The sequence below is a fragment of the Coenobita brevimanus genome, chromosome 22 (genome assembly GCF_032717465.1).
Source record: "Coenobita brevimanus isolate Jiangsu-jjx chromosome 22, ASM3271746v2, whole genome shotgun sequence".
Lineage (NCBI taxonomy): Eukaryota > Metazoa > Arthropoda > Malacostraca > Decapoda > Coenobitidae > Coenobita > Coenobita brevimanus.
Window position 1 is genome coordinate 19,724,569 of NC_136975.1, and position 12,957 is coordinate 19,737,525.

General features: G+C 44.2%; 1 protein-coding gene across 1 annotated transcript; it reads right to left on the reverse strand.

Annotated features, from left to right (window-relative positions):
* Window positions 1-4,363: 4,363 nt before the first annotated feature.
* Window positions 4,364-4,750, reverse strand: LOC145392442 (B box-binding protein-like). Its single transcript, XM_080266850.1, has one exon. It carries the CDS (start codon window positions 4,748-4,750, stop codon window positions 4,364-4,366), a length of 387 nt encoding a protein of 128 aa, XP_080122976.1.
* Window positions 4,751-12,957: the final 8,207 nt, after the last annotated feature.

Genomic DNA, 12,957 nt, shown 5'->3' on the forward strand with positions numbered 1-12,957 from the left:
ATCCTGGTTGGGGAGGTTGGGGAGAAGGAGTACGGAGGGCTTCCCCACTGTCACTCCTCTTCCCTCTGCCTTTACCCTTTCCCTTTCCCTTACCCTTACGGCCTTCAGGAACATTAGGGGGCTGTGGGGATGAAATAGTTGAATATTGGGGAGCAGAAGACGTGCTGGGGAGTGGTTCCTCCCCACCTTCCCCCTCCATTACCACACCACGTGCTCTCTCACGCAACCTTGCTCGACCACATGTTAGTGGATATTGGGGAGCATAAGACGTGCTTTGGAGTGGTTCCTCCCCACCTTCCCCCTCCCTCACAACCCCACGTGATAAGGAACGCACCCACACTGGCCCACGTGATCCACTCTGCCACCTCACACTGCGTAGGGAGAGCAATGACTCACCCACCTCACTCTCACTTTCCCTAATCCCAGGAATGTCCATTTCACTCCCCACTCCCTCCACTTCACTTCCTACCGCCCCAAACAGAATGCTAGGTCCATACCTGCTTAGACGACGTGGTGTGCGCTCTGGGCCCCGATGAGTAATCACCTCCCGCCCATACCACGTGGCAGCACGTCCCACGTCTCTGTCCTCGTCCTCGTCCTCGACCTCGAATTCTGCTTCCAAGGCACGCTGGGGATAGGGATATGACATACCACGTGCCTTCTTTGCCTCCTGCCCCTCTCTAGCAGCACAGTAAGTCACGTACTGCCGCTTCCTTGGTGACGAAACTTCCTCGTCACTGCTGGTGGTTTCTTCCTCCTCTGGCTGCACATAATCCTTGTCCATCTCCTCGTCATCCAGTGGGGAATCACTGTCGCCGGTAAAGGTGTCCAGGGCGACATGAATTTCGCTCTCTGAGAGACCTCTCTTAGCCATGTCTGAGCAGGACCGTGGCTACCAGGTGAGTGGACGAGTGGCGGGCTAGCGCGGGTCGCGCGGGGTCGCCGAGTGTCCCCGCCTGGTGGCAGGTAGGGGAAGGTCAGGCGAGGGTACGTACCGCAAATCAAGCGTGAAATTTGAAAATTGTCGAAATTATGCACATTGCAATTGCACGACGTACTGGTACGTCGCCGGGACTGGCAAATGCAAATCATGGTGACGTACCCATACGTCGTCGGGACGGGGCGGGTTAAAATGGTTCACTGAAATATAACTTCAGCATCTGTGAATGAAAACCAATATCAAAGTGTGCGAAAGTTTAAAAAATGCACCACCGTAAACTTAAAAAACAATACCTGAATCCAGTTTTCAGTCACAAGCAGGCTACTAAACTCTTTAATTCAAGTATAGAAAACAAAATTTTTCTTCTAAAATGATTAAGAAGTAGGAAGAGCAAGTGCTCAGATAAGAGATGAAAAAAACACAGCAATAAGAGAGCATTCAGGATGGGAGGATTTTTGGAGACCTATACCCATTACTACATTCCACCAGGTACAAGTTTGTGGCTAAAGTGTGTAATGTAGTATTGGGTATAAATCTCCAAATCTTCTACCTTCCTGAATACCCACTTGTTCCTGTGCTTCTTTCATCTCTTATCTGTGGACTTCTGCCATTTCTCCTTCTTAACACTCATTTTATATAAAAAAAATATTGTTTTCTGGTTTATAATCTTTTTTGTGGAAGTATAATCATGCATAAGGCAAGAATTAGATTTGGACTGTTACATGCTTACCATACTGAAATACTAAAACACGGGTGCCTTCCGGTGAAAAGAGGTGTTTCGATCCATTCTGTAACTGTAGGTGAGCTGTAGCTAACTAATATTCCACAAAATGGCATACGCACAGGTGACCGCGATGCAGTTTTCAGCCCGTAACTTGTGAACCGTATCCTGAATGCGTTTCCAAACATGATAAAATCATACACTTGATCAGCAGTGATTTGGTGTATTGTACGCTCACATACGCCTTTTTCTTTTTGTTATGGCTGATGAAGCAGAAAGAAAGAACCAAACTGATGTTTTACGGTTCGATTTCGCGACTCCTACGAAGGACAGCAAGACTTTGCAAGTAGTTTTGCACTTGAACAGCGAAGATCTTTTAGTTCATAAGCTTAGAACTGGACTTTGCGACCGTTTTCACACGAATGCTCCCATACCCTACAGTACAGGACGCCATTTTGAACCTGCTCCATTCCTACTTACGGAGTGTTACCGCACTCCAAGATAAAATTCGCATCCATGAACGAACACATACAAAAGGACTTGATTCCTGTGGAAACTCACGACTCTAATGGATAGGAAGACTAACTACTATGAAGTGGAACATCTCGTTTCCATAAATCCTAAGAGATTTCCTGAGAGACAGACATGCTTCTAGAGATGCTGTCACGTCTAGAAATTAAATTTACATCTGTGAACGAGAAAGCATTGATATATGAGTGGACATAATTGAGAATAGTGAACAGTTTCATCCAGTTTTCAATAACACTGAACACGGCACCAAAATCCCTCGACAAACGAAAAGCAGCTACACAATATGTGAAGATAAAGTCTTTCTCCATTCGCTTTTCAGTAGAGTTTAACAGGTAATAAAAATGCCTCAGTAAATGATAAAAGTTCAGGAAGCGTGAAGGAGACAACAGCTTAAATTCCCAGTGTAGTAGTAATTATATATGTGACTTGTCAACTAGAGACTGGGGAGTGTGATTACCGGCATGGATTATACTGATAGATGCATAAAAGTTGGCAAGAAATAGACAGATAGATGGACAGACCGACAGGGAGACTGAGAGATAGATAGACTGATAGACTGAGATGAAGAGATAAGAGCAGATAGATAGATGGACAGATATACTCGTGTTTAAACATTTACATACATATATGTACATTAAATATCTAAATAATAAAGTCAAGCTGTGTGTGTGTGTGTGTGTGTGTGTGTGTGTGTGTGTGTGTGTTGGTTTCTTTTAAGAAAACGGTAATAGATATGGACCAAGTTCTTTTTTAATTAGGTTTGGATAAGTCCAAGAAGTGTCAGAAAGATAGACGCATAAATAATGGCGATCGCGCATGACGCTACGACGCAAAATTGTCGAAAATCGCCACACGAGAAAGTATGCGAAAATCATTTTTTTTTTTTCGATTTCTTGGTCAAAACTAGTCATTGTGGACTCAATAACGATATGGAAACAAAGATATTGGTATTTGCAACAAAACAGAAAATCGTGGACTGGCTTTTAAATGGCTATTAGTTAGTCCCACAATTTTTTGCAGGCAAGTACTAGTGTGTGTGTGTGTGTGTGTGTGTGTGTGTGTGTATATATATATATATATATATATATATATATATATATATATACATATATATATAAAAAAAGGAAGATAGGAAGATGAGTACCAGCGCTGGGATGAACAGTCCGGTAATATATTACGTATTGGTAAAACGAGCTCACATCTTTAAACTGCTTAAAGATGTATGAAAAAGTTAAAATTATGTTTTTTAAAAACTGCAAACCAGTGAGGTGGGGAAGTCACAGACATCCAATGTTGGCTTGTGGAGGAGAGAGAGGAGAGTCGCAGCTACTCATCTTTATGTCATTACGGGAAGTGTGGAGATTTTATTTTTTTATTAATGGCCATCACCCACAGTGTGGGGCATTAGGCCAAACAATATATGTAGGTTAAATATCACAGCAGCTCTCATCAGCACCGCACAAGACTGCCGTTCTAAGGGACCAAACGTGGAGGCAACATGTGGTAGAAGGCCATTAGATTGGCTAGATGCACCTCCTCCTCCCTGACAAATGAAATGGGTCGAATATCCTCATCCAGGTCGGGAGCCCAGGGCAGATTGTAGAGATCGCAGTATATTGTGGCTCCAAGCTGATACGACCCGGTGTGAGTAGCGAGGGCCAAGAAGTGTTGGTAGGAGGATACGTCTAACCGATCCTTGTGGTCCATGATGGGAGGGAGAGATGGGGTGCCCTCCACTGCCAGAGGAGGGGAGGACCCTCTGACCTCCTCCTAGGCTGAGGAGCCGGTCAATGCATCCTCGGCCATAGAGACTGAGACAGAAAAGTTCTGCCCCTCCTCGGTTAATAACAGAAGTTGGTGTACATCGGCGATAGTCTGATCTTTGGCCAGGTCTGGATCAGAGTCGGCAATTGAGGGTACAGTCTTTCAGTTGATGGGAGCATCTAGCCTCAGCCTCTTCAATGGTGTTGTGCAGGGGGCAGCAGATCGCAGCAGCTGGGCCTGGCGCTCCTGATGGTGAGGAACAGTGAATATCACGGGCAAAGCACTCAGGGATGACAAGGCGAGGCAGACCGTTCTTCTCAAAGATCTTAGGGAGAGGAACACACAAAGCCCCTTTGCCACCCCCACAAAATGCTTTGCCGTCATGATGCCCAACTCGACGATGGTATTTATCTCCCTAGAACTCGCAGGATCCCTCGCCTGGCATCCCCAGGCCATGAGATGCCGCCGTACATACGTAGAACTCTGCATGGCCACGTCTCCCGGTCCAGTAACATCCTAAGCCTCAGGACCCGTGGGGTCCCAAAGAGTGAAAACTCCACCGGCTCACCATCCCTGAGGGAGAGCTGGAAATACCAAGGGTTTGGTGCAATGACAGCCTGGCAGAGCACGAAAACATCAGCACCAGTATTCTGATGCTTGATGAATCTGTATCCTGCCCTGACACTGAACCAAACCACGGTTCCTTTGATCTTCTGGGTTGCCTGAGACTGAGGCCTGCTAGTTGCCCCTCCCCTCAATGGGTCAAAGGCAGTAGCAGGAGATGCGTCCTTCATCATGGCTTGTGTCTCTCTCTCTCTCTCTCTCTCTCTCTCTCTCTTTTTCTGGGAAGAAATATACTGGATGGCCTGAGGCTTCAGAGTGGTCACAGATCGCTGAGCAGCTGGTTTTCGATAGAAGGAGACCCATTCTGTGTGACTTTCGACGATGGTCCGAATCCTGGCGGTGAGAAATCGTTTGATTTGACCAATATAAGTAGAATTACATCTACTACACTTAAATTTGTACACCACCGATGACATCAGAGAATCGTGGATATGGTTCTTGAACTTGAAGTGGTTGGATAGCACTGTTGATGGCTCAAATACTATCCTCAATGATAGTATTCAGAGATGAGTTTCCTGATTTTATTCTTTAATCCAAAGGACTAAGGTCCTTAACCCCTGAAGCGCGGGTCGTCACGTTTGCGACACTCACCAAAAAGGACATAACAGAGGATCATCGCGTTTGCGATTCGAGTTAATTTTGAATAAACGCGGGCAAGGATGTTCCAGCTGGTATTGTCTATCAGTACCACCACCCTTTAGCTACAATTAGCACTCTTTACCTTTGTACTACTGACCTCCGTTGTTGCCAAGTATCACGTTTTTCCCCCCTCCCCCCCCACCACGGCCCAGCCAGCCTGGCTGTGATATATGGCAGTGCTCTGACTGCTCAGAACTGTAAATCTGCGCTCTCCTCTCACAATCAGTTTATGCTAATAGGAAACGCTTGTTTCCCCAGTTGTCAAACTATTTTTTTTCGCGCGGTTTGCCCCTGTTTAGCGTCAGTTTACCGCAGGCTTTCACAGTGACATTATGGCAAGTTCTAGCTCTTCCGAGTCAGTGCAAGCGGCCAACAGGAATGAGAATAAAGTGACGGGCGTAAGGCAGAATAAAAAGTGCGCCATGGTGATCTTTTGGGAAGTAATATGATTGAAAATAATGTAGTATACGTGTTTTTAGCGGTGAAAATGGAAATGTTTTTTGAGTGATGGGAAGACCGCCGCCACACGCATGTCGGCCGTATGCTTCGTTGATTTTAGCCTTATTTTCAGTGCTTACTGTACAAATACGAATTGAAAACTACCTGTACGTTGTAGTATAAAGTTTACTGTGACAGAATGAGGCTGTGGTAGAGGGGAAACCGGGTTGCTGGAGGTGTGAAAATGAAGATTTTGTTACCCAACTTTGCAAGTCTCCACAAGTCCTTGGGTAGTCCACGAAAACTCAACACCTGTCTCTGGAGAAAGCTGAATGTAAGTACTATCTGCCATAAAAATTATAATGTTTTAGGGTTAATCTCTGATTTTTGGCAAATATTTTCCTACAGGTACTCAGACCACGATAAAACCTCGCCAAACAGGGGGAGGTCGGCTGTCAACGGCCGCGGTTTAGGGGTTAAAATGGGAATTACGAAATAAATAAAAGCTTTTAGGACAATCTGAGCATGTAGGGGAGGGGACAATAGTTTAACTTTTTTCTGTCTATCTATCTATTGCCAGACGCCTCAATCCCGTTTGGGGTGGCCACAAACAAACCGCCTCCAAGTCGCCCTGTCCCCTGCCATTTCACTGCCCTGCTCCCAACTCACACCCCCCTCTCTCATATACCTCTCCACTCCATCCCTCCATCTCATCCTCGACCTCCCCCTCCCTCTTCCCCCCTCCACCTCACTCACATACACTCTCTTCGTCAGTCTTTCACCCTCCATCCTCTCCACATGGCCAAACCACCTCAGTGTGTTCCTCATAAGGCTTCCTATCACATCCACATCAACACCACAACGCTCCTTTATATCGTCATTCGTCAGCCTGTCTCTCCATGTGACCCGACAGGCTCCTCTTAAATAACTCATTTCCACTGCTCTCACTCTTGGCTTGTGTCCATCCAACAACGTCCAAGCTTCGCTTCCGTACGTTAGAGTTGGTATCACAATACTGTCATGTAGTAACTTTTTCACTTCCATGCTCACTTGCTTGTTTCTTATCACTGCTTTCAAAGAACCAGCAACCTTCCTTCCCTGCTGCACCCTTTCAAGCACTTCACCCTCCAAACCTCCAGCCTCACCCATCACACTACCCAAGTACTTAAACGTACTCAAATTTTCCAATTCCTCACCATCCAACCTCGCTGTACGTTCACTGACTTCACCTCTCTCAAAGACCATCACGTTACTCTTCCCTACATTAACCTTTAGATTCCGTTTCTTACACACTCTCCCAAACTCATCCACCAAGCCTTGCAGCTCCCCTTTGTCTTCACTCAACAACACAGTATCATCTGCAAACAACAGTACAGGGAGTTTCCAAACACTATCCTCTCTCACCAGGGCCACTCCAACATCCACTACCCTACCTTGTACCTCTTTTATTACCCCATCCATGTACAGATTGAACAACCATGGAGACATGACACATCCCTGTTTCAACCCAACTTTCAAAGAGAAAAATTCACTTAGTTCACCATCCACACGCACTGTAGCCTTCGCACCATCGTACATACTCTTCACATCATTCAACAACTTCCCATGTACTCCATATATTCTTAACACTTTCCACAATCCTTGTCTATCCACCCTGTCATATGCTTTCTCCAAATCCATGAAAGCTGCATACTACTTCTTTCCCTTCTCTAGAAACTTTTCCACTAGAGATCTAAGAATGAATATCTGATCTACACTACCTCTTCCCTTCCTAAAGCCTTCCTGTTCTTCTCCAACTAATTTCTCTGTTCTTTCTCTAACTCTGTCAATAAGTATCCTACCATACACTTTTCCTATTATACTAAGAAGACAAATGCCCCTACGATTACCACACACTTCTTTTTCCTCTTTTCCTTTGTACCAGGGAATAATTATACCTGACTTCCAATCCTCCGGGACTCTACCTTCCTCCCAGGCCAATCTGCACATCTTCCACATCGATTCTACTACTATCTCTCCCCCATGCTTCAGCATTTCACCACACACTTCATCAATTCCTGGGGCTTTCCCCGATTGAACTTTCTTCATTGCTTCCACCACTTCAATCCTACTGATTTCTTCCTGTCTTCTCACCTCCCTCCTCCCAGCCATTCCCCAGCCGCTTATACTCGCATCACTTCCATCCTCTATGTTCAACAAATCCTTAAAGTGTTCTCTCCATCTGCTCACTTTTTCTCCCTTCACTAGTAATCTACCATTTTTATCTTTCACTCCCCTGCTAACTTCACCTCCACCCTGTCTTACTCTTTTCACCTCTTTCCAGAACATTTTCTTACAATTCCTCCACTTTACACTCAAATTCATTCCAAATTCCTCATCCACTCTCTTCTTACTCGCTCTTACTAATCTTTTCACCTCTCTCTTTCTTTCTACATTGAACTCTCTCTTCCGCCTCTCAACTTCTTCCACGCCCGTATTTCTCATCCATTCATTGTATGCTTTCTTCTTTTGTGCCACAGCCTGTTTCACCTCTTCAGTCCACCACGCTGTTCCTTGCACCCCCCTCCGTCTTCTCTTCCTTCCACACACCACATCACATGCTGCACATATTTCTTCTGTAAATATCCTACACATATCTTCCACGTCTCCCATCTGCTCCAATTCATATTTGCCCAATCGTTCCTCCACTTCTCTCTTATACTCTGCCATTTTCTCATCCTCTTGTAAACTTTCCACTCTCCTTGCATCTACTCCTTCCTCTCGTCTTTCCCTTCTTCTATTCCTCCATCTTACTTGAATTCTAATTCTGGCCACCACCAAGTAGTGGTCAGAAAGTCCACTCCCCCAACCTCTATAAACTCTTGCATCCATTACACATCTTCGCATCCTTTCATCCACACACACATAATCAATCATTGCCTTCCTTTCATTCAGTTGACCACCCACCCTTCTCATCACTCGCCATGTATACCTGTGGATCATTTTATGACTGAAGAGGGTATTGGCTATCACCAACCCCCTCCTAGCACAAATGTCCACTAACGCACTCCCATTCTCATCTATCTCAGCAGGAACACCCCACTCACCAACTATTCCATCCACCTTCACATTCCCAACTTTACCATTCATATCACGAATCAAAAACACTCATTCCTTCCAAACTTATCCATGCACACTTCCACATTTGTCCAGAACTCTTCTCTCACTCTTCTAGCACGATCTTGCGTTGGCGCATACACACACACAATCACCCACATTTGTATTCCAACTTTCAACTTTACCCACACAATCCTTGACCCAACTGATCCATACTGTCTTATGCTCCTCTTCCATCTTTTACTCACAACTATACATACTCCTTCCTTTGCCCTCTCATTCTCACCTACTCCTGCACATGTACCCCATCCATACTCCCATTCTCTCACATTTTCTCCTCTCCATTTTGTTTCAGTTATTCCACATACATCCACTTTCGCACCCTCAAGCACCTGGACAATCTCTCTCTCTTTCACCTCATCATTCGCTCCCCTTACATTCCAGGTTCCAATAACCATGTCCTTTGTCCGGTCCTTGGTCGTCATCGTTTGGTCAGTCCTTGTCCGAGGCTTATTGTTTGTTTTTTTAGTTAGTTGTTTTCCGGGGAGGGGCACTAACCCTTCGCCAACCCTTTTAGTCGCCTTTTACGACAAGCAGGGATATTGGGGGAGTATTCTTGAAAAAAAAAAAAACTACCCCCAGGGGGTAGGGAAGAGTTTGAACTGTAAGGGAAAACCGTTTAACTTTAAAATGTTTCGTAAATAATATATTTCCAAGTGAAAAATTTTGTAAGTTGAACCAGTGCTAAAAGCTCTTACTGCCAAAGTGTATATCAGGTTTTGTTGAAATTGCATATGGATGTTGGAGGCGAGTTGAGTTGTCAAACCAGTGTATGTAGGCTTACGACAGACAGAGGTGCTGAATGAGATATCTATTTTTTCAACAAAAAAAAAAAAAAGGTAGTTTATTATTTTCCTCTATACCAGACGTGACATGAATGTTCGGACGTTTAGGAGGCAGTTCAAAAGCGGGTAAACATGGTTAGGTGAAGCAAAGATTTCAAAAGTGTCATCAACATTGTAACTTTAAAGGAAGGGTTTGATATCAGCTGGACAATTCTCGAGCCATCGAGATTCATGGTAGGACAAGAAAGGATTAGCAAGGGTCAGACCAAAGGGACTGCCCATTGCTACTCCTTTGTCATTGTCTATGTTTCCCGTGCTCCTAAGGTTACCCACCCTCCAGTAGTCTCATTTGGCAGCCAGCTGTGGTACAGGAAGAATACACCATCGCGCTCTGCAAGTGGGTCTCTACTGTAGGCCCCATCAGAGGTGGTCCAAAGAACATGGGAGGACGTGGGAGATTTTCAAAAGAAATCTGCTGAAAATTTTTTTGAGTGATTTTTTTCGTGAAACTTGGAAAAATTTTCCCTACTTTTAGTAACTATTTTCAGTACTTATTTTCCACACCAAAGTGATAACTATTTCAGTCCTTTGTAATGTTAACACCAAGTACAACGCCTAAAGTTCCTTCATGTACTTTATTTAAGCTTCGTATTTACTGTTTTTTTTTTTTTTCCAATTTCGAGTTTGAGACACCCATGGTTATTGATAGTGTTACTAATAAATGGAAGGTTAGTGTTCTAGGGTTAAATATGACTATCGAGTTCCTCACATCAAGAGATAGAGGTTTATGATATTCATTTATGGCAAAACCATTGACTCTGTTACTCTCGTTCTATAGCTGGTCAGTGCAAATTTTTAGTTTCGTTAAGGGATATAACAGGAATAGGGATTTACTATCAAAGGATGCCATAGTATAAGTGCTGAATTTTGTGTATATATATATATATATATATATATATATATATATATATATATATATATATATATATATATTTATGTGACCGACTCTGGGCATAGGCTTCACAGTCTGCTTTCAGGGCCCAGTAGTCCCCCTATGTACCACACAGCTCTACATGTCACCATTTCGGCGCTAACACCACCGTCCATACTGAATACATGCTAGGGCTGTCTCATACAGGACTGGTGTATTGGTATTAGCAGGGGTATTTTTACGACATGTCGGCGGGTCTTCTGGTAGATCAGTAAAGTCTGATATTTATGAAATTCAAATCCTTAAACTGTTCCCTGCTCCAGAGGGATTTGAACCCAGGTCCGTTAGGACTGCAGACCAACTCTACCGATTGAGCCACCACCTCCCCCATATATATATATATATATATATATATATATATATATATATATACATATGTATATGTGTGTGTGTGTGTGTGTGCAAAGGACAGCATGGTGGAATGATGAGGTGAAACAAGCTGTGGAACAAAAGTACAAGGCATATACTGTAGTGACTGGCTAGCAAGTATAGGTAGGGGAGAAGATGAGAGAGAGAAGAGAGAGATATATGTGAGCAGAAGGGAGGTGAAGAGATTGGTGAAGGAGAGTAAAGGAAGAGTGGATGAAGAGTTTGGGAGGAATCTGAGTGTGAAATGGAGGGAGAGTAAGAAATTGTTTTGGAAGGAGGTAAAGAAAGTAAGACAGTGTGAAAGGCAAAACAATAGGGGAGTGAAAGATAGAGATAATAGATTGTCGGTGGAGAAGAGACAGAAAATGAGAAGAACGAAGGAACACTTTGAGGATTTGTTGAATGTAGAGAGTGAGAGCAGTACGAGTACAAGTGGTTAGGGAATGCTGGGAGAAGAAGAGATGAGAGGAGGGAGGAAGAGATCGGTAGGGCAGAAGTTGCTGAACCAATGAAGAAGATCAAGATGGGAAAGGCCCCAGGAACTGATGGAGTGTGTGGTGAAATGCTGAAGTATGGGGATGAGATTGTTGTGGAGTGGATATGGAAGATGTGTAGATTGGCTTGGAAAGAGGGAAGGGTTCCAGAGGACTGGAGAGCAGGTATAATGGTTCCTTGATACAAAGGAAAAGGGGAGAAAGAAGTATCTGGTAACCATAGGGGGTATATGCCTTCTTAGTGTGGTTGGAAAAATATATGGTAGAATACTTATTGATAGGGTTAGGCATATAACAGAGGAGCTAGCTGGAGAAGAACAAGGGGGGTTTAGGAAGGGAAAAAGATGTGTAGATATTTGTTCTAAGATGTTTAGTGGAGAAGTGTCTAGAGAATAGAAAGTGTATGCTGCCTTCATGGACTTGGAGAAAGCATATGACAGTATAGACAGGCAAGGTATGTGGAAGGTTTTAAGATTATATGGAGTGGATGGGGAATTGTTGAGTGCTGTGAAGAGTATGTACGAGGGAGCTAGGGTTACGGTGCGAGTGGATGGTGCGCTGAGTGAGTTCTTTGATCTAAATGCGGGACTGAAACAGGGATATGTGATGTCTCCAGGGCTGTTTAATATATTCATGGATGGGGTTGTAAAGGAGGTGCAAGATAGGGCAGTAAATGTGAGGATGGCTCTAATGAATGAGGATGAGGTGTGGAAGATTCCAGTGTTGCTGTTTGCTGATGATACAATATTGTTGAGTGAAGATGAATGGGAGTTGCAAGGTTTGGTGAATGAATTTGGGACAGTGTGTAAGAAGTGGAATCTGAAAGTTAATGTATACAAAAGTAAAGTTATGGTGTTTGAGAGAAATGAAGTCACAGAATGCACAGTGAGGTTGGATGGTGAGAATAAGGAGAATGTGAGTACATTCAAGTACTTGGGTAGTGTGATGAGTAAGGATGGAAGTTTTGAGGATGAAGTACTTGAAAGAGTACAGCAGGGAAGGCTGTTCATTCACTGAAAGCAGTGATGAGAAATAGGTAGGCAAGCATGGAAGTTAAGAAGTCACTGCATGATATTACTGTGATCCCTTCTCTAAAGTATGGAAGCGAGGCGTGGACCTTGCTGGAGGGGAACAAGTCAAGAGTGAGAGTAGTGGAAATGAGTTACCTGAGAGGAGCATGTGGAGTGACATGGAGGGACAGGTTGACAAGTGAAGAAGTGAAAAAACGTTGTGGGGTGCATGTGGATGTGACTGAGAGAATTAGGAGAAATACACTGAGGTGGTTTGGACATGTGGAGAGAATGGAGAAGGAAAGACTGACTAAGAGGGTGTATGTAGGTGAAGTGGAGGGAGGAAGAGGAAGGGGGAGATTGAGGATGAGGTGAAAGGATGGAGTTGAGAGGTATATGAGGGAGGGGGGAATGAGTTGGGGGAGGGGAGTCAAATGGTGGGTGATAGAGTGACTTGGAGGCGTTTTGTCTGCGCCCACCCTTTGCGGGATTATA

Coding starts and splice junctions, on each gene's coding strand:
- LOC145392442 (XM_080266850.1), bottom strand. CDS start 4,750: ATGAAGGACGCATCTCCTGCTACTGCCTTTGACCCATTGAGGGGAGGG.